General features: G+C 43.4%; 1 protein-coding gene and 1 long non-coding RNA gene across 4 annotated transcripts; one reads left to right on the forward strand and one right to left on the reverse strand.

The window, feature by feature from the left end:
- Positions 1–306: 306 nt before the first annotated feature.
- On the reverse strand, positions 307–16907 carry LOC125716687 (transferrin receptor protein 1-like). Of its 2 annotated transcripts, none has more exons than XM_048989274.1 (18): positions 16563–16907; positions 12773–12822; positions 11265–11532; positions 10601–10787; positions 9913–10135; positions 9692–9814; positions 9377–9472; positions 9027–9166; positions 7563–7732; positions 7300–7419; positions 6820–6905; positions 6669–6732; positions 6419–6486; positions 6267–6322; positions 4855–4951; positions 3668–3892; positions 3395–3547; positions 307–2842 (listed from the first exon to the last, which is right to left on the reverse strand). In XM_048989274.1, exons 2-18 carry the CDS (start codon positions 12803–12805, stop codon positions 2600–2602), a joined length of 2352 nt encoding a protein of 783 aa, XP_048845231.1. In that variant the 5' UTR covers positions 12806–12822; positions 16563–16907; the 3' UTR covers positions 307–2599. The 2 variants fall into 2 exon arrangements, with proteins under 2 accessions (XP_048845231.1, XP_048845232.1); XM_048989275.1 differs by lacking the exon at positions 16563–16907 and adding an exon at positions 16010–16399.
- LOC125716688 (uncharacterized) lies at positions 15791–20543 on the forward strand. 2 transcript variants are annotated; one of them, XR_007384382.1, is made up of 3 exons: positions 15791–15966; positions 19843–19944; positions 20309–20543. It is a non-coding gene; the product is annotated as an uncharacterized LOC125716688 (long non-coding RNA). The 2 variants fall into 2 exon arrangements; XR_007384381.1 differs by lacking the exon at positions 15791–15966 and adding an exon at positions 16895–16957 and having other exon boundaries at positions 17271–19944.
- Positions 20544–22307: the final 1764 nt, after the last annotated feature.

Raw genomic sequence — 22307 nt, forward strand, 5'->3', positions numbered from 1 at the left:
TTTTATATATACTATTTTAATTGCATGTTTTGTAATTGTGGCGTTTTCCTTTAATGTTTTCCACGTGTGGCACATGTGTACATCAGTATCTTAAACACTGCTGCCGCAATGTGGCCACACCGCGGAACTACAACCAAGTATGTAGAAATGTAGTAGCGTTTGGATTTGGATGAGGTAACAATCATATTTCATTAGTCCAGTGCCATGGACAGACTAGTCTGCGTGTAAAATGCGTAATTATTAATACTTGAAGTGCAATATGTATTTATAATTTAGAATACCCGATGAGGGAATAATTACAACTACTGACAGCGGTGTAAATATTTATTGCCGAAAACAAATGTAATGGTACATTTTCCACGCGCACAAACATTCACAATCGCATGCACCCCCCCCCCCCCCCCATTCAAAATATCAGTACGGTCATATATGTATTTTCTTACACTGATAAAACTAAAATTTATAACAATTCATCAGAAAAGAAAGAAAACCGTCGGACATTGTAAACAAACATTCACCTTCAAAAACCAATTTGCTTAAAATACGTGATGTATGCGCCAACTGATTAGAATATTAGAACTCAATCCGCATCGCATTCATTGGTTTTTGTAAAATGAACCCGCAAAACAAAAAACTGGTATGAGAGTTTAATTAACTACATTCGTACTGCCTATTTCAAAACATCTTCTTTAGGATGTCATATAATGCAGCCGATTCCGTTCTGCAAATCCAGCAGTGGACTATATGCATGCCAAAGGGCTCGTGCCCGACAGTGAAATTCAGTCACCCCCGAAAGGCTCCAAGCGAAATACAGAACGGGTTTAAATGTTCGCTTTAAAATGTCCAACGTGAAAGAATGAAAAAAAAAAACACTTACATAACGTCCCAGGTATTAAAAGCTATTTATACAAGTAAATTCTGGGAGATTTGCTTTAGGATCAACTTCAAAACTAACCAGCCACGTAAGTCAAGGTTGCCCCCGCACAGCTGTATAGGCTATACTAACATCAACTTTTTTCCCGGGGGGAGGACAAAAAAAATTGAATTTTTATAACAATCAGATACAGACATTAAAAATATGATCATTTCAGCAATGAGAGCAGCAACCCTAGAATAACGCAAGAAAAATGCGATATGAAGTAGAATGTGCGAGGATATAGAGAAGATTCCATACAATTCAAGGATTTTCGAGGCTGTGTTCATTTCATATGTACAATTACTGTAGCAGAGCGAACAATACACATGCATACATTTCAAACAAATTAAGCAGTTGACATCTTTAGATTTTAAGTCCGGAAACATCCACTTCGTTTATTAGTCATCAGCTCATTACGGATAGATGGCGTATTCCGCAAATGGTTCGGAAATGTGTTCTCCATAAATTCTCTAAAAATAAAATAAAAAATGACGGCATTTCGTTTTTCTGTCGCCGTCCTGCACCAGAGGCGAAGCTTTGCGCCACTGTAGCTCAAGCATATCTCAGTTATGGGAAACGCTGTTCCCGATAATTATATACACCCTACAGTGAAATATGAGGGTCACTGCCCCCGATATATACACATTGGTAGGCAAAAACTACCTTTTTTTGTCACATTATGGAAGACACTGCTTCCGATAATGGTTTATGGATAGAAATAATTTTTACCAAAAAAAGCCAGTATCAGAGACGGCCGTTTTCAGCATTGAGACCTGTTGCTTGATTATTATTATTATTATTTTAAATACTGGCATCCGACTGGCATTGTCCATCACAAACACTATGCTCTTTTTCGGCCGTTTCCGTTACTGACCTTTGGCAAACAATTAATTTCGTAGCAGATGCTGCTGTGTCAAGTCGACAGTATAACTGTCAGTTATGGAAGGCACTGCTTCCGATAATTACACATAAAGAAGACGCCTAACAACATTTATAGTGAACCTCGATAAATAAATACCATGAAATATTAACTCGGTGCCAATTTAGGAGAGTACAGACAGACATTCTCCGCTAAAACTGAGATCGCCGATTTGTAACATGGTATATAGGGCTTTCATAAATGAAATTCCAGTCTGATGGCAACGTAGATTTCAACTGGTTTGTTATTTAAAAACAAAAAAAAAGTCTTTGCGAGGTACATTTCGGGAACAGTAAAGATGTTTCACTCAGTGTTTTCAGGATCATTTACTACTTCGGCACTCCTGTTGGACTTCCTAACTCAGGAAATAAAAAAAATGCAACATAACCTAAAGAAACTAGTCTGTAAAATTTACCCGAAAATAGAAAAAAAAAACTTATCTGGGTAATGACGAAAATTTTTTTTCCCCCAATTCCCCCATAATAGAATATTTAATTTTACAAGAAAATTGTAACTGACGCTTAGCGTATCTCAGGATAGATTTGTTTGTCTCTATATATTATGTTTGACATATGATTCAACACTGGTCAGTGTATTTTATTGCCCAGTATTCTTTGAAATATTTAGACAATTTTACCATCTGAGCCTGGAATTTTAAAATACTGCATGGAAATTATACGCAGAAGGTAGTCAGATTGAGCGGTAAACTTCGCAGGTGAATCAGAGTCATGCGTTTAGCTCTCAGGTACTGAGCAGGCAAAGGTCTAGATCCGATTGTCTTTATCCCACACCTCCCCTGACAGGGCGTTGGCACAGCCTTGAATGGTCCAGGTGGCCAGAGCGAGCTGGTTACGGAACCAGTCCTCGTCAAAGTATTGGGGGCCCTGGTTCAGCTTTTTGAGGTGGTCTACCAGGTCCGACAGCGCGTGCGAGCCAGAGCCTAGGATGATGTGGCGGAACGGAGCGTCTTTTGGCGAAACGTACGGCGAGAGGAGGTTGTGCTCCACCTGGAGGATGAAAGAAAAATAACAGAATTTAAGACCTACTCTGAAAGCATTAAATGTTCCACTGCATGGTCGCTAGAGGTCGCCCTAATTATATGCCTATATAACATCTGTAAAAAAATGAAAAGGAAGAAAATTATTTTAGGATAAAAAGTATATGGCTACAACTGAAACTTTTTACAGGAGTTTTTTTTTCCATCCAGTCACTCCAACACACAGGTTTGCTCACAAATCCCTGTTTCTCTGTACAAAATACAGAGCAACTTACTTGTTACTTGCGGCAGATGTCTGAAGTTAGTGAAACATTTCCTGCCTTTTTGTTTTCCCTTTCCAGTTAGTCATTTAATGACAGAATTATCACTTAAGTGTTACAGAATTACATGTGGAATCCAGCTTGTTTCACTTGAAAACCATACTTCCTAGTTAAACAGGAATTCGTAATGGGGGGGGGGGCTTATTCCTCGTCTGGATTGAAGGGCCAGTTGCAGCGTCGCCACTTGCCCGCCAAACGTCCGCTGGGGTGGGATTCTGCTATTGCTCTCCAGATCCCCTTACCCTCATTATGCGGTCGTTAATGATTCGGCACATTTCCACATCTTCCAGGTCGCTGTTCTGGATGTCGTTGATGAGGTCGAGCGACGCACGGCTGAAGGAACCTGCAGCGCTGATCAGCCACTGGGGTGTAAACGTCTTGGGTATGTTTCCACTCTGGGGCATCGGACACAGGGAGGCCCAACTGGCATCACCTCACAGTGCGGCACACAGTGACCGAAATGTTTTTTTAGGTCTCCCTGCTCACTCCCACCCATCCCGGACACATAAACATACCTTCTGCTGCTGCGACATGAGTCGGTTGATCTGTACCACAAAGGCACGGATCTGCAAGTTGTACTTGGATACGTCGAGGCTGAGCAGGCGGTCGTGGACCAGCCGAAGGGCCATGTTTCCAGCTATCTGTGCCACGATTTCGGCGATCTGTGATGTGCGAAGGGTGATGCTGTCCAGCTTCTCCTTGGTGTCCTCCACTGTGCCAAAATACTGGTAGTCGATGTCCTGATGGCGGAAGGCAAAGGGGCTTTTTTTTAAAAAAAAGGTGCTTTTTCAAAAGTCGTCAGATGCATTCCTCCATAGATTGTCACAGTCGCTTTTAAATACGTGCAAGAGGTTCAGAATACGAGAGTTTAAGGGTCATTTCATAGTCAGTCTGCATTCATCCATCAGATTGAGAATTTGTTGTTATATCGTATTATAAAATATTAACCATACTCGGTCAGCAAAGAATGAACATTACTAAATATAAACACTTGCAACTTTATAAATATAACGCGTGGAATTTCAGTAGTAGTAGAAGTAACAATTAGAATTAAAATGAGCTTTATTGATCTCAGCAGAAAATTCAAAATATTATTATTACTATTATCCATCCATCCATCCATTTTCCAAACTGCTTATCCTATTGGGTCGCGGGGGGTCCGGAGCCTATCCCGGAAGCAATGGGCACGAGGCAGGGAACAACCCAGGATGGGGGGCCAGCCCATCGCAGGGCACACTCACACACCATTCACACACGCATGCACACCTACGGGCAATTTAGCAACTCCAATTAGCCTCAGCATGTTTTTGGACTGTGGGGGGAAACCGGAGTACCCGGAGGAAACCCCACGACGACATGGGGAGAACATGCAAACTCCACACACATGTGACCCAGGCGGAGATTCGAACCCGGGTCCCAGAGGTGTGAGGCAACAGTGCTAACCACTGCACCACCATGCCGCCCCTATTACTATTATTATTATTATTATTATTATTATTATTATTATTAATAATAATAATAATAATAATAATGATATTTTTTTAAATATCCTGACCCTCAAACCCTGACCTTTTACCAATGTGCAAGCTGTGCCTGAAATTCAGCACCAGGCCAGAAAGAACAATTTCATCTCAATGTAGAACTGCATTCTTAAAGTTCTGGCCACAGAGTAGCCTGCAGCGGTGGGGCACTGCAAACTAACCCCGGATTTCCTGTCTGTGAAAAAGAAGGAGATGGACGGGATGCCAGAGAAAGCCACGAACGGGTAGGTGGCGTCGTCCACCTTCATGGGCATCAGGCTGGAATAACAGATGGCATCATGTCAGACTGTACCATATGAGCCAAAGCCAGACATTATATCAGCAGAATCCCTTATAGTGCAATTTTACTGAAGCCATTTTTACTGCCAAGTATTTATCTCTGTACAAGAGAAAGACATAAACCCAGAGCCAATTTCATATTATATTCTACTGTTACCTGTGTAAACAGCAGCTTATTCTTTGCCAGCTAGTCTATGTAAGTTTTGATTATTATGGTCTCAGATCTCAGTGTTACTAGGGTGACAAGATAATCCATGTCAGGTAGAATGCTTTAGGGTAGGACAGGATCTGTAAACCACCATTTCAATTAAAAGGACCTGGATTTCGCCTAAGCTCCGAGTTCTTGCTGTGTGCCGATTAGTCGGTATCCTGCAATCATGCACATGTCACTAATGTTAACGTGAAACAGTTGGATGAGTCTTAATGTGGAAACAAACCAGTGAACTCACAAGAAGAATTGAACTATTTCGCCAAGCACAGGGGCCTTTCAGTTTGTATGTGGTTTGTCAAACCTGAAGTAGCTCAGAGTGTCCTCCTTGACATGGATTATCAGGTCAACTTAACTGTTACACTTCCCAGCTGTCGTGAGAACTTAACTGAATGTATCTTCTGAGTACAAAGGGACAGCACCATCAGTCTAGATCATTGTAACGCTCAGTATTCATGTCTGAAAAAATCTCTCTTTTCTCGGCTACAGTTAATACAAAACCGCTGCTGCTAGGCTTCTAACCCAGTCTGACCAGAGAGTACATAGTACTCCAGTGTTGAATTCTCTGCACTGGCTGCCAGTTCTTCGTAGAGTTCATTTTAAAATCCTGGTACTCACTTATAGAGCGCTGCATGGTCAAGCTCCAAAGTATATTGCGAGTCTACTCCAATGCCACACAGCCAGCCGGGTTCTTAGGGCTACAAGACCTTCTAGTCGTCACCCCCACACGACTTAAAACACGTGGGGATCGTGCTTTTCAGCTGCACCTAGACTCTGGAACGCTCTTCCACTAGCTTTACACTCTGCTGAGTCGGCTGACTCCTTTAAAATGCACCTTAAGACCTTCTTGTTTAAGGAGGCCTTTGAATAGAGCCGAGTTAACGCTGCCTGGCCTTTGTTCTCTAATATATTTTTCATGTGTCTTTAGTACTCATGTTTCTTTCTTATATTCCTCTTGGTATTCTAATTTTTAATGTCATATTTTTGTACAGCACTTTGTGATTTGGTGTCTGTGAAAAGTGCTTTATAAATACATTTTACTAATTTACTTCAACCATTGGGGGTGAGAGGGGGCCGGTCGCTTACCTTTCTGTTTGAAAGTCAACCTTGGACAAATCTGAAGACTGAATCAAACTCTTCATCTAAACAAATAGGAGGTGTGGAAGGGAAAATTACGACAAGTGTGGGAGAGAGTGGAAGGCCCATTGTTTAAACAATAATGACATGTCATGTTTTACCTCTTTCAAAGTGTTCTCCAACAAGCTGTGCAGTAGCGGGCTCCCAGATGCGAAGAATGTTTTTTTTCCTGGGGAGGGAATAGTGGCAAAATTGAAGAGGGCATTTATTTTTATTTTCTTATCTATTTGCACGATTATCTCACGCCTCATCTGTGCACTTTATGTTCTTCTGCTGCCACATGCGGCATAAGGTTTGAGAAAAAAAAAAACAAAGAACTTTTCTGAGTACCTCAGAAATGCCATAACTCACCTCTAATTAGCCCATCAAGGTTTATGTAAGAAACAGCTTTCAGATTCAGTGTGCTCAGGTACCCCTATCAGAAGGAGAAACAAGCACTCTCATCTCTCACTCTCCACCCAGGGCAACATTAAATATTTGCATTAATATAATAGATATTTACCTCTAGCCACTCGGTGGCGCCAACGTTCCCATATTCTCCGGCACTCCAACTTGCAAAAATAATACTTCTCCTAGGCTTGAATCTATCTGCGCCATTGACAATAAGAAACAAGCTTAGGTACCTTGCTCAAAAGGTGTTATAGCCAGAGTCTTCCTGCAAGCATCAAGCCACAAGTTCCTGTCCATTATTTTAAACTTGCTACTGAATATCTGCAGTGAGCTGGAGAAGCACAGGGTTCTGGGTGAGGTGTACTGATCCACTGGACGGAAGAGTTATTATAGGTTTTTATTTTTTAAATTAGTTTTCATATGTTCAATTTTCCATTTGAAATCCAGTTTAGTTAGTTAATTATTTAGGTTTTACATGTTTTATTAATTTTTATTTGAAAGCTACATTTAATTTTATATATTTCACTTTGTTTTACCAATTTTGTTTCTTGGGATAGTCTCACAATGTGCCGTCCTCCCTCCTCCCGCTTACCGTTCGCCACCATCTCTGAGATGGCACGAGCCAGTTCCATCATTATGCTGGTTCCCACTGTGGCCTTGGCAAAGCCAGGTCCCCATGAGTCCCTCTGGGCTCCAATCACGACGTAGCGATCTTATCAGGAAACAGAGGAAACAATTAAATGTGAGGTGGGGGGGGAGGGGGGTCATACAAGACAGTGTGACATTGGTATCTAAGGTGATTACATTCATCATCTATATAGGTAACGGCCTGACCTATGGCTCATTGTCACGTACCTGGATCCACAAACCCCTTTATGATTCCAAACACGTTGTGAATCTTCTTCTCCACAAGGCTGTTATTCACCTCTACAGTGACAATGTCATCATCGCTGCCCAGCTTATAGACAATGCCCATAAGGCTGCCTTCAACCCAGTTGGGCGGAATAATCTGTCCACCCATACTTCTGCATCAGGGGATAAGAACAATCGCCAGTAAGCACCACCAATGAATGTGAAAATTCCCATTGACTTTGGACCCCGGGAGGCTGACAGCTGGTCCACAGAGCAAAGATTCCCCATCTTCCTCATAATCACTCCAATTCTGCAGTCAATAGTCAGTTACGCAGCTACGTCAGGACTGGCATGTTTCTGAACACCACCCGGAAACTTGCAAAATATTATATCCAGATTTATTCCTATATTGCATTTACACCTCAATAAGAATTTCATTGCCATGATTTTTCTCTTGGTTACTAGCAATCTGCTACCAACAAACTACATCTAGCCTTTAAATTATTCAGTCTCAAAACTACCTTAACCCACAATATATCAGCCCTAACAACATGCTACTTTCCACTTAGTTTTGGAAATAGGTCCGGAAAGTTAACAGCGACACAGAAAGGAAGACATTTCGCCTTTTTATAACTTTCCCCCCTTTTCATTTTTCCCTTAAAAAAAACCTATGTAATATTCATTATCCTCCTACTCAGTAATATTCACACACTCAGCACTTCAGCTGGTGGTTGTGTGTAGCTCACTGGTTTAGAACACTGCGCCCATTGAACATTCCCAGTTCAAATCCTAGGGTTTGCAGAGTGATATCACCACTGGATCCTTGCGCACGGGCTTTAGACCCCAACTGCTCCAGGGACTGACTGACCTTGCATTCTCAAATGTACATCACTTCGTAGCTACCAAGACACAATAGTGTGAGAACTGTGTAATGAATAATCAGCCTCGACCTTTCCACTGGAAGCTGTGGGAAAATGACGGGACATGGCCACATCAGCACCCACCCTCTGCTGCGTCGGCTTACCGACCAGCCAGTCAGAAGACAGCCTCCACTGATATATGGCCGTATATAGTTACGCGAATTCGTGTGCATCAGCAGGAACCCGATGATATCTCGTTAAACATTTATGATGAGAAAAGGAGCTCTTTCACCATGAAGCTGCGAAGCTATGCTTCCTGCATTATAATGTACTACTCTTAGCCTGCCATTAATAGAAGGTTTGGTTAAAAGGCTATAGTGTTTTCTTTTATATTTATACAATTTTAATAATTACAATATTTTGAGAAATAATCAGTCAGTAAAGCACTTGATGCCAGTTTTTTTTTTTTTGACCATATAAAATATCGACAAACATTATATGTTATATGAATTTTAAAGTTGAAACTGATGATTTTCTTCACAACTGATTGATTTAGAATAACGGAAGCCGTAAAGGGCAAACAGCAATGCGAGCAGTGTGGACGCACCCGAATAGCTGGGCAGCCGCGTTTGCAGAGATTGTCTGAGCCAGGATGTTGGGTAGACCCGAGGACTGGACCGGGGGGAACTGTGTGTGGTTAAAAGAGGGAAACCCTGGGGTGTAGGGATCACCAGAGCCCAGGTGGACCTGAAAAGGAGGGGAAAAAAGAAAACATAAAATAGCAGACCAGAAATGGAAGAGATGGAAACGACGGTGAAAAAACTACGCGGTACAAAATTTGTTCCATTTAACAGTAAAATTTAGCCAAAGCTAACACATGTGCTACAGTCTGGCTCTGGTGGACAAACAAAGGAAAGGTGGGGGGGGGGGGGGTCTACAGGACTGGTGTCCACTCACATGACCGTAAAGCTCCGTGTTGGACTGCAAACTGTATTCAGCTGGATCCGGGTAGATGAGAACAGCAGCCACTTGGTGTTTCGCAGCATTAGCCACCTGAAAGAAAATATATAATAAATAAAAGCAGCACACCCTCAGATTCTCCCAAGTGTACAGAAGCAGAGCATTCGTATAAATAACACTTTTATTCCCAATGATTTCATTTAGGTCTATTTATTCAGTTGGCATTTGCTTGAACACCATTACCCATCTACACACAAGCCATATAAATGATTTCCCTTCATTTAGCAGTGAGCCAGGCCCAGCATCACTCACCTTTTCTGCAAAACTCAGCTTTCCTGCTCGGATCAGAGCCACACTTCCTGTCAGGTTTCTCCTCATCTGTTTCAGAAGTATGAAGTCCTCCTCCTTTCCAAAGTGGGCGTAGATCAGCCGGCCCTGGGACGTGGGTCGAAAGGTGATCAGGGGCGAGTTTTCAGAGGGGGAGGGGAGGGAGTGGTTGCGCGGTTCTGGCTCCGCAGCACGCCGGTACTTACCTGCTTCACGCCACTGGCGCTGTAGGCGGCGTAACCGCGAGGCTGCAGCCTCTTTTCCTTCATCGTGATCTTGTTGGTACCCGATGCCGGTGGGTTCTGGAGCTTGACGAAATGCTCGTCGGTCCAGGGCTTCATGCGGTACTGCTGGAACCGGCCCTTGATTTGCAAGGCCAGGGCCTCGTCGTTAGCCGAGCCTGCCTCATGGCTCTCCTTGGTGAACTCTCTGCATGGGGAGGGGGCATAGCACAACGCAATGAGTGCAAAGGGAGTGACTGAATAAATCACTGCCTTCATGTCACGGCTTCATGTCGCCTTAATCTCCAGTAAGGTTAAGCCCGATACCAGGGTTTCCAGATTTTGGTCCGGGAGGGCCAGTCTGCAACACAGTTTGCAGATTTCCCCTCTCAAACATCTACTAAACCTGCCAATTAGCTGGTGAGCTGAATAAAGTGTGTTCAAGCAGGGAAATCTGCAAGTTGTGGTGCAGAATGGCTCTCCAGGACCGGAATTGGGGAACCCGGCCCTACACTATCCCTCCCAGTGGCAAAACTGACCACGACTTTGAAAAACGTAACGTTTTCATCTGAATAATCTGAAACGACATGCTGGCACACAAAATCAATGTCCGGCAATCGACAACATCAGTGACTGTTCCAAAGCAGAAAGCGTAGGTTAGAAGTACACTGACTTGAAGACACTGTCGAATCGGTTGGGGCTGAGCTTCTGTCTCAGCAACCCTTTGATGCCGTCCCAGTCCAGTTCGGGCTCACTGTAGATCCTCACCTCCTCGTCTTGCTTGTCACTGACAATATACTCAGGACAATTCGGGGCCTGCTTATTCTGCTTATTGTGAGCTAGGTAGCCAATGAGATATCCTGAAAGACAGCAGACGTGGCAAAGGTCACTATGCCACAGTTGAAGCGCAGATTCTGGGTATTTCTCAATATGCGTACTTGACCATAGTTATGTTCTCATGTACCTGTTTTACATTATCTTCCATTGATGAAGATCAGTTCCAATACTCAAGTACAGAGGGCAGTAAAAAAAACCCCGGATGTCGTTCTGGCCCCGCCTCAAATATCAAGGATACATTAGTTGCATCCTCATCAAACGAGACCAATCCCATGATTCACTGCGCCCCAAGTTCGTTCTTGGAAGGTAAGTCAGCAAGATTGGTCTTGCCAAGGACACAAGTATGATCTTCACTTTCTTGGTATTGAGAAAAACTCTCTGATTGGTGTTTTGAACTCATTCCCACAAATCCCTGACTGGACTGCATTGCCTCACTCCCCAACCAAGGAGAAGAACCGACAACATTCGCGGGCAGTTTCCACAGGTAGACAGTCTCTTACCGATGATGAAGATGAGCAAGGTGGTGGTGACCATGAAGCAGAGGTTCCGGGGGGTCCGCCGGACATTACACAGGTACATCTCCTGCATGTGCTTCTGACTCCAAGTGCCGTTCTGGTTCTGGTTGTGGTTCTGGCTGAAGTGATCCCCCACAGAGTTCCCAGTATCTTCGTCGATGTCGGAGGACAGCTTCATCTCCACCTGACTGTTCTCGCCCTCCATGTTCTGGGTCAGGTTGAAGCGCGTGTAGGATCGCGGTTCTCCATTGAACTGCAGGTGCAAGACGTAGCAGCTGGGTTAGCCAACAACGGGGGATGTAGCAGTTATAGAATTTAGCACTCGTTTGGAGGGTTCATGTTACCTGTGAGCCATGCATTTTACCCTTATTCTAATATCTAAAGTATTTTAAAAAGCAGCTAAACATATCTAGCAATAAGCAACTTCAAAATATATAACTTAAATCTTTTTAACAGTTCTAATGTCTATAAACCACCACTGGCATTCTACTTATAACACGATTTATATACTGATAGTAATATTCAGAAGAGATGCACGCATGCACAGTATTAACACATTAAAAACACAAAATGCCATCAAATCTTCAGGGAGAGATTACTAAAGATGTAATGGGTCTAAGCATGGCTTCCATCCATCCATCCATTTTCCAAACCGCTTATCCTACTGGGTCGCGGGGGGTCCGGAGCCTATCCCGGAAGCAATGGGCACGAGGCAGGGAACAACCCAGGATGGGGGGCCAGCCCATCGCAGGGCACACTCACACACCAGTCACTCACACACGCATTCCTACGGGCAATTTAGCAAGTCCAATTAGCCTCAGCATGTTTTTGGACTGTGGGGGGGAAACCGGAGTACCCGGAGGAAACCTCACGACGACATGGGGAGAACATGCAAACTCCGCACACATGTAACCCAGGCGGAGACTCGAACCCGGGTCCCAGAGGTGTGAGACAACAGTGCTAACCACTGCACCACCATGCCGCCCCTTACAGTGCTAACCACTGCACCACCATGCAGCCCCTTACAGTGCTAACCACTGCACCACCATGCCGCCCCTTACAGTGCTAACCACTGCACCACCATGCCGCCCCATACAGTGCTGACCACTGCACCACCATGCCGCCCCATACAGTGCTAACCACTGCACCACCATGCCGCCCCTTACAGTGCTAACCACTGCACCACCATGCCACCCCATACAGTGCTGACCACCTCACCACCATGCCACCCCATACAGTGCTGACCACTGCACCACCATGCCACCCCATACAGTGCTGACCACTGCACCACCATGCCACCCCATACAGTGCTGACCACTGCACCACCATGCCGCCCCTTACAGTGCTAACCACTGCACCACCATGCCGCCCCCAGCATGGCTTCCATTCACATAATATCAATAATTTCATTAATACTCAATAAAAAAATCTGAATCTGCGATGTTGATTAACTACTGATATAAATATTGATAGAATGTTTTTAAAATGCTTACTATTTTGGATATTGTTGACTTCGCTTGGTCCATGTCTGTTTTACTCAAATCTGAAGGAAAAAAACATGAAAGGGGTGAAATACAATGTTAACAACAATAATAATATTTCACAAAGCTATATAGTGAGCTCACCGACACATCATGTAACTGAACTATTAATTCTTTAAAATAACCACAGAAAAAAATCAATTCAGATCAATCAGTCCATTCCAATATACAATTTAGGTTTTTGAAGTTTTCAGACGGATGATGCACTCTCATGCTTAATGTGTACATTTCAAAACTATGTCTGAACATAACCGCTGATGATTTCACCGTGATCATTCATGGGGAATCTCAGCCCTGAGAATGGAAGAACCCACCAACATAATGGCAACCTCATACAAGCTCATTTTCCCTTACTAAACTCACTTCTTCTTGCCATTCCATAAAGTATGGTAACATTGCACAGAAAATGCTGGCGCACAATTATTAATTAAACTCGACAGCAATGTTCTACTGATGGATACCTTGAGTAACGACTGAATCTTCATTTCTTAGTGCTGACATCTTGAAATAAGTACTACAGATTACTACTGGATAGCGCAATGGGCGATGGGTGGCTCAGCAGGTTAGGATAATGTGCACGTTAATGGAAAGTCATTGGTTCAATTCCTAGTTACGGTCGGCAGAGTACTTTCACTGTTGGGACCTTGAGCAAGGGCTTAACCCCCGAATGTTTGAGAGACTGTGTGACCCTTAAAGATTGTATATCGCCTTGGATAAAAAGTGCCTGCGAAAATAAATAATAAGATACTGCATCAAGGAGGAAACAAGGCCCACAAACACCACTTCAAAGCTACTGCTGGCTGGGGCAACCAAACGGGAACCTAGAAAGTTTACCGCAACGCCAATGAAAGGAGATGGCGATTGATAAGTTGTGATAACATCATCCTCTGTGGGTGCGAATGTCAAATTCTACAGGTTGCAAATTGTTGTGATCACAGTCACTAGACCGTTGAAAAGGTCATGTGAGTGTAGATCCCACAGGTAAATTTCACAAAAGAGTCGTCTATCTATCACATTATTATTGTCACATCAAATATCACATGCCCTAAGCAACTTCCAAGTCCATTTTGTAAGCCTGAAGTCATTTTATTAGGTCAAGGAAAAAACATTAACAAAATCTCTAATCATACGGCAGTTTGCTGACAGATCTGTTCTCAAGGACAAGACCAGGGTCCTGCTTCCTCTGCCGTCTGACTTTAGAGGAACTTCTCCTTATTTTGTCTACTTTTATTGTCTAAGCTCCCCCCCCCCGTCTAGACAGTTATAGTCCATAGCATGTGACCTGGTAAAGGAGAACCACCACTGACTCAGAACCACCTCTGACTCAGAACCACCAGAGGTGTCCAAGCAAAAAACCAACAATATGGTTGAAGCTGGCCGACCCCATGTGCAAAGACCCGATTTCTGTGTGGCTGGCACCAGGCATGGAGAGCGTGCACCTCGAACGGCCCTAGTCTCGCCTCCCAGCTCCACCAAAAAGCTTGGTGATTTTACACGATTCGCTCCCACAAGTTGGACAGCATCAAGGGGCGTCGTTGGGTCCGATCACTCTGCATTTCAAGCCTAGTCCCAATAATTTAAGCCCCGATGCCAATCTTCCTTCAAAAATAAAAAAAGAAGTCAGCCTCAGGTGAACTTGATTTAGCCCTCGATCTCTTTAATAGCCAACAAATTCTCCTGGACAGCATTCAACATCCCCTTATCAGTCCTACAGGCTTTCCATAAGACATGTGCAGAAGAGATACAAAACGTACGGTGTTACACCCAGCTAGGAAACACACTAACTGCCACACCACACCCTGCCAGAGTATGATGAAATCTTCATTCACATAAAAAGTCACCCCTCAGAAAAGAACCATTAACGGTTCTAAATTAAATGCCATTAAACTCCATTCCAAGGACGGGCCAACAGATTAAATGTGCTCTGCATTCCTTCTCACTGTAGGGGCACATTAACCTTCACGTACAGTAGCTAACAGCCAATAACGTTCCTAGCCTCTCAACTCTGCATGCAGCAAATGCTGGTAAGAGTGACCTATACAAAAAGAGCACCAGGATTTATAGTGTTGCTCGTATCTGTCACAAAAAATACGACCCACTGCTGGACATGGGAGAGGGGGGCCCGCCTGCACAACACAACAGACAGAAGAGAAAAGCATGGTATTTCAACTCGCTATGGAGTGTCATGGTGGTCACAGGGGCCGTGTGCTCCAGGAAGAAGGGAATCGAATTCCAAACCAGAATAACATCAGCAGATGAAATTCCTGCCAGGGCATACAAGCATAAGCCTGGTGTCCAAGTATGGAGTGCGAGCAAAAAAAAATCTCCCGGAGTCTGGGCATTACAGCATCACGATATCAAAGATATTTCTTAGGTTGCAAAATAGGCACTACAGATGCAAGAAAACCAGCTAACAATAAGATTGGAATTTTCAATTTTAGGTATCAAACATTATCAAAGCAGAAACGCAGTTTCTAATATGTGAACATTAAGGTATTAAGCCCCTTGAAAGAAAGGGGGGCTTCATCCGGACTGTGGCGGATCATATGAGCGTCACAAGGGAGCCGGGCTGAGCGGACTCAGAATTCCCGAGCTACTCCAGCGAAGAGTCGGGGTCCATGCGGTTATTGGGGGCGGTTCTTATTAACCGAGTTCTGTGGTTCCCCAGTAGATGCGCACTTTAATTAATTAATCTGCAAACCAAGATGTACACCGCAAAGCCGCCCTATGAAACACACAGGCACATGACCTACAGGTATATGGAGTCGGAAAAATTACAGACCAACTGCTGAGTTTAGTGAAAAAGACAGAAGTACTGAATAGCTGGCAGAATGGACGCAATACCTGTGTCAGGTTACATAAAGTTTACCATACGAGCAGTTTAAGCAGCGGGTGGAGGGGACGGGACGGGTCGGGTCGGGTCGCCCTCCCCAAAGGTCACGTAAAACAGTCCATAATAATGCTGTCAACTTCATCTGTTAATTTATGATCTCTGCGACATTTCAGTATAATTTAAACCTTTAACCATGCAAAGCTAACGTGGTAGATGTACACCGTATTAAATAGTTGAACTGTAACAAGAAACGAGTGACAAATAATCGCATAAAATACCACGTCTGGCACCAAGGTGAAACTAACTCGACAACGTAAGTAAAAAGTTTTTGCGAATTGCAGCTACAATATACCTACCTCATTCACGTGTTACATCACAACGTCCTAAAGCGGTAACGGCGGTATAACTGCTGATTAAACATGAACACGGCGCCCGGACTCTCCGCGGCTCGCGACCCCTAGCCGCCCCGGCAGCCGTCTGAAGGTCAGCGCACGAGGACCGCACCGGTCCAGCCTCCCGCCGGCCGCGCGCTGACCAGCTCGCTCCGTGGGCTAGAGTGAAAGTCGACGCGCGATTTCGTCCGAATTCTCCTTCACCCCACTTACAGAGCGCGTCAAAAGTGCCTTTTCTAACGCATTCTGGCTATTTACTTAAATGCATGCTTATTGTTTTCTTGAGCGCCGTTTACTAAAAGAATGTCATACTCAGATATCCTGCGGCAATGTCCCAAAACCCAGGTTATCTTCAGCAGCCATATGAAAATAAGAAAGCGACTTAAATTAAAACATATAAAGCCCATAATGTGTTCTGACATGATATTCCACTTATTGCATATATTTATATTTAAAAGTTTTACCGTAACAACTAAAACAATCGACTAATTCGACTAAATTAGATAATACCTCTCACCTCGTTTACAGGAAACTCGCAATCCACTTTCCAGACGCGACGCAGTTCTGTCAACGTGCCTTTTCAGACTCCTGGTTTTATTGGAAGTCGGCAGTAATGACGTATGCGCCCCTTTCTCTCTCCGGTTGGGGGTCTCATAGACTAAGTGCTGTATTCGGTTCAGTTTTTTTCTGTTTACATAATAGCCCTATTAATCGTAGATTATGAACCTCGATGTTCACAGAAGCCCTACTGTATCTACGTGCGAAGACATTTACGCAAAGTTGCAATGTGGTTACCTAACTGATTACATAAAATGTACAACGGCCGCAGTCTAAACTTTTCTACAAAGACATGTAACAACGTTTATAATCATTCTTACACGTGTAGTTACACCGGTATAACCAGGCAGACAGGTTAGTAAAAAATAAATGCTGCGTTCGTATTACAATAAAAAATGCATTATACATAGCAACTGCAGTTTGATATTCTGTAATATTAAATAATACATTTAATGAAAACATTAAAGGGGATCCTTGAAACACCTTTTATAGCAGGTCTGGCGAAAGGAGCAGTTTACTAAGTTTAATGTGCTTCCAAACCGCTAACTGAATTACATTCCAAAAGCTTCCAAATTATGTCTAAAGTAAATTCTAGGTCCAGTCATGCAAATGTCAGGATAAACCATGGTGGAAAATCAGATGGAATAAAACCTATGTTTTATTTCAGGGCTCTGCAGCTGTGAAAACAACGGCAATTTTTTAAAACAGGAGGAGGATGTGGATTTAGTCTCGGCGATCGTTGTTCCAAGCACCGCAGGTGGACACAGCTTAGGGAAGGGAAACAAAGCGGACCTGCTGCGTTCAGGGGAGCGACACTCACCGCGCGGCTGTTGTTAACCCGCGCACAGCTGGCGATTTGCTCTGATATAGTCAGGCGCGATGTGTTGCGGGAAACCAGCCAGATGTGCGTCGTTTAACGTAGACCGCGCGGCTGCTGCAGGGTTGCCAACTTCGTTCAGCTGGCTGGAGTGAGATGTTCAATTCGAGAGAAGTCTGCACACCCGTGCACATACATGCATGTAACCGTTTTATCACCTTATAAATAGTCTGTAGGGTTTGCAAACTACCCCAGCGCTTTTGATGCAGCTAAGTTTAGGTCTATAATAGAATACTATAAATTTATCGCGTGAGAGTCTGAAATCGTGCGTCAAGCCAGATGTGTGAGTGTTGGCGACCCTGCTGCTGTCATTCTTTGCACGACTCTTGGCTCTATTACAGTCGATCCAAGTGACATCTCAGGCGCTGGGTTTTGTGGGAAATCAAGGTGTGCATCTCGTCACACATGGGACTGCATAGTGGGTCCTCACAAAGCTGAAGTGTTTTTGGAGACCCACTGTACTAGTGTAAGCTAGTATGTCTTCTAAATATATGCTGAGACTAAACATGCAATAATTACCCAGACGATATTCAAGCACCAAGTGCATTCAGCTATGTCCTGCTCTTTCAAACAGGCCTATTTTACCGAATTATATGTCATACTGTTTTTTTTATTATTACCGGCAGTGATAAATGTCAGAAAATTAATTCATTGTAACGCTGTGTCTTTTAGTCTTTTTCACAAATCTCATTCTTTTTGCTTTACACAGAATTTCCCAGCATAAACTGAGCTTTTACAAAATCTGTGAGATGCTATGAGTACTGTGCTCCAGTGACATATCAGTGGCTTGGTTTTGTGGTTGGGTTGACGTGACCCTCTTTTCCAAGTTCACCAAGGTTACAAACTGTACGTGGCATTGAGTGAAAGTTAAGGGAGACGGAAATTTGGAGGACGGTAATTTGGAGCTAAGGTGAAAGAGTATCAGACATGAATATTACAGTTGTGAGGGGGGGGGTATTTACTGTCCAGGTATGTCCAGGAATATACTTGAATACAAGTTCTCCTTATGACACATCTTTTTTTTATATCTGCCAATGTTTTGGAAGGCAGACATAGTTCTGTGTTTTTCACAGTGAAAGACTGCAAGAGAGATTTCCTCCTGAAATCCCCCCTGATCAGTCCTCGACGTGCATTATGCAAGTGTTTCACCACACCACTGAGGAAACATATTATTAGGCTTTTTAACAAATCCAAATGAATATATCTTAAGTATGCATTTAACTAGATCTTGTATTTTGGTAGGTAAATATGAAATATAAATGAACGTGTGAATGAATCAGACCACCCAAAACGCTAACCGACCTTAGAAAGACAATTGTTTAAATATACGAATTCCCAACATTATAGACTTCTACCAATGAGTGAAAGCAGTGGTTAAAGCAAAGATATTGGTTTTTCCACCCAAAAATGTGTGTCGATAGGTTAAGATGCTCTATTGCTATAATACAAAAAAAATCAAGACATTCTTGTGGAAATCTGTATCATTTTTGACATGCATAAATGTTCTCAGGTACCTGGAAAAATACACCCTGGACAGGAGGCCAGTCCATTGCATTACAGAATTGCAGACATGCAATCTTAATATTGACAATGCACGTAATGCGCATGAAATTGCGACATTGCAAGGACTGCAGTAGTCGGCTGGGTTGACATTAGACTTGGGCGGTATGTTAGTTGTCCACACGGTATTTTGCTGGTATTTTAAAACTAAAGCTATTTGGGCATTTAGAAATTTTGGCGATGGGGGAGGGGGGACTATAAAATTTTGAACACAACTCATTTTTTTAGTTTTTAATTTTGAAGATGTCTTATTTTTTCGTTTTTCGTTCATTCATTTAACAATATGAAAAACTGAAGCTTGGCAATGATTTAAAACATTTTCTGGTTTGAACGGAACAATGCAACACATTTAACTTGATATTTACAAAAAGGTAGCGATAATTCGGTTTGCAAGTTTTCTACAATGTGGTACATTCATAGTACATGCAAAGTATTATTTTGTACAAATATTAGCAGCTGTAACAGGACCACAGCTAAGGGCAACTTCTTTAAGTCAGTTGTGCAGTTAAAATAAATGTAATATTGCCCCCATATGATTGCTGAGTTGCCACTAATTGCAAATAATGAGTCATTATTAATTAAGAATATCTACCAGAATATCCAAGACATGATTGTGCACTGTGCACTGTTTGGTCTAGGACGTCTTTATCTCTTATTTGACCTTCTGAGGGAGCATGCTAACGTGCTCACTCCTCCTTGCACGTTAAGTGCAACCTCTGCACTACTTTTAAAAAGGTGCAGTATTGCTGCGGTTGTGAATGTGCAAATAATGACACATTTTTTTTCTCACATCTCCTCCCAGGCCCCCACGAACATGGAAAAAAGTCATTCCCATGCATGGCAAGGAGACTGAAACCGTTTCAATGCGTTGCTGTTGCACTTGTGGGCGTAGCAGGCCAAGAAGGTGAGATTCCTGCAGTGACTTTGGGTAAATGGAGGTGACTTCTCAAGTCTGCGGTTCATTAAATAAATAACCAGCCAGCTCAGTGACTTACTGGCAATATTAGAAACAGGGCTTCTGGAATGTTCTCCATCCCATGCCGTTTAGCCACATTTAGCGCCCTGTGATTCTATGAAGCTGCGTTATTTTACTGCACATGATAAAAACCTCATATAAATCCTTCCTGGGGATGTTGATGTGACCACACCGCTGTCATTGATCAGCCACAAGTAAGATTTAGGCTGTGTGTCCTGGAAGAGGCTGCCTCCATGGCAACAATTCTGTGCCGGTAACCTACAGTGCTCTGATTTGCTTCTCTGGTCCTCAGGTGGCTGACAGGACAGCAACAGGATGGAGCAGATTATAATATCTGAGCAGACTTGCAGTAGTGATCTGGAGACCTTTATGTGTTCAGTCTGGGCTGTTATCACAAGGACAGCGGTAGTATAAATATGAGAAATAACAGCTGTTTCCTGAAAAAAAAAATTGCCACATTTGTACTTGCTTGAATTACAAAGGCAGGTGTGTTCCGATTTGTGATCATCGCTCCTCATGTTTTTTGCCAAGGGAATATAAAATATGTAATTTTCTTTTCACAAATAAAAATGTGAGTTAAAGTTTCGTTTCCTGATTCAGATCTTTGTTAGTTGTTGGTACTTTCATACAATTCCCAGGGAGCCCCCATCTTTCTGTCCAGTTTTTAGCTTTTCATACCCCTAAAGGTTCACGAATAACAGAAATAAAAATTGAATTCCTAGGTAAGTGTTTTCGTAGCCTGCTCTCCAGTGCCGAGTCCTGGTGAGCCTGGAGTGTGTCCCAGCACGCATGGTGCAGGGTGTTCAGCGTGCCGTTAAGCGCCCATAAGCGCAATCTCAAGCTAAAGGCAATTTAGAAAAAATCCAGTTCACCTGGACCAATGTCTGCGGAGCGCCGAAGGAAGCCGCAAAACCTGGAGGAAACGCCCCCAGACGTGTGAAGACCCACCACACACAGTCAGGAATACACCAGCCAGCTTTCAATGCGAGGAAAAACATTTGCTTGGAATATTTCTCATGGAAAGTAGAAGGGAAATGTCTCTTGACTAGAGTTCCTTTTGGTTTGGAAAGATACGTCTGACTTACAGACATCTTGTACTATCCCAGGGCACGTACACACTCAAACAATCTAGAAATGCCAAAGGCACGGCCTTCAAACTCCTAAACATGGATGCGTGAGGCAAAAGTGCAACCCAGCTTATACATTAAGAAAACTGTAGTATGTAAGACGTTTTATTAAGATTGTTAAACATCTTAACAGCTTCAACCAGTTTAAAACCAAGTTCAACCAGTTAGTCTTTAAATTTGAAAGAGATGTAGCCATGTACAACCAGCTCAACCGGGGTTATAACGTACATCGAGGGCTTCAGCGGTGGAGTACGGGGTCCGCATCGCACATTTTTCAGTTCTCATTCTGAAGGGGAGGTTAGCAGGGGCATAGGAAAGTCCTAACCTCACCCCCCCCCCCACGCTGTGCCCACCCACAATGGCGCAGACGCTGGGCAGTGAAAAAAATACCATTTAGGTGAGTTCGACACCGAACGTTTCATTGTTTATCGGCCCGGCGAGCTTCCCACGGATTCGGTTTACATTGCTGGCAGCTTCTGTTTCTTGTTTCTGCGTTTTAGTTTTGGATTAAATATCTTGGTGTCAGTAAATATTCATTAGTCCTGTGAATATGTTGCCGGATGACTTATTATTGTGGAAACAGGACTTACTGTTGGAGATATATAGCAAACATTTGCTGTAGTTATGTTCTTAGTGGAGAGTCCCTTACATTCCTGGTGTTAATGAACTGGACCACCATGGTTATATTTTGCCAACTATAGCGAAAATTTTAATATTTCAGTAGCTCTTCAGTTTGCTCCTATCAGTTTCTTTACTGATTGACCAATCATTGCTCTTAGATTTAGCCAAACAAAAGCCAAATTAATGCCATTGCTGACGCAACTCTGCGTCAATTTTCTAGAGAATGTCAGTTTCCCGGAAGTTTTTGGGTCCAGATATGTTCTGTTTCGCTGGCATGGTTGTGTGTTCTTCCTCACTTTTCAGTTATAAAGTATCAAACGCGATTCTCTTTGCAGGAGGGCACCTCGCCTGGCATCCCAGGTGCACGTGAAGCTGTACCCAGAAAGCTAAGCGTCACGTACGGCATGGAGTCCTGGAGGACGGCTCACCGCCACCTGCAGGGCTCAGCGTTTTTACAGCTGCCACGGAACAAGCTAGCCCTCCGCCAACAGGTTTCCGGGTCTGACCCCAGCACCACACAGCACTGGCCCCACTAGTCGCCTT

The sequence above is a fragment of the Brienomyrus brachyistius genome, chromosome 21, assembly GCF_023856365.1.
Source record: "Brienomyrus brachyistius isolate T26 chromosome 21, BBRACH_0.4, whole genome shotgun sequence".
Lineage (NCBI taxonomy): Eukaryota > Metazoa > Chordata > Actinopteri > Osteoglossiformes > Mormyridae > Brienomyrus > Brienomyrus brachyistius.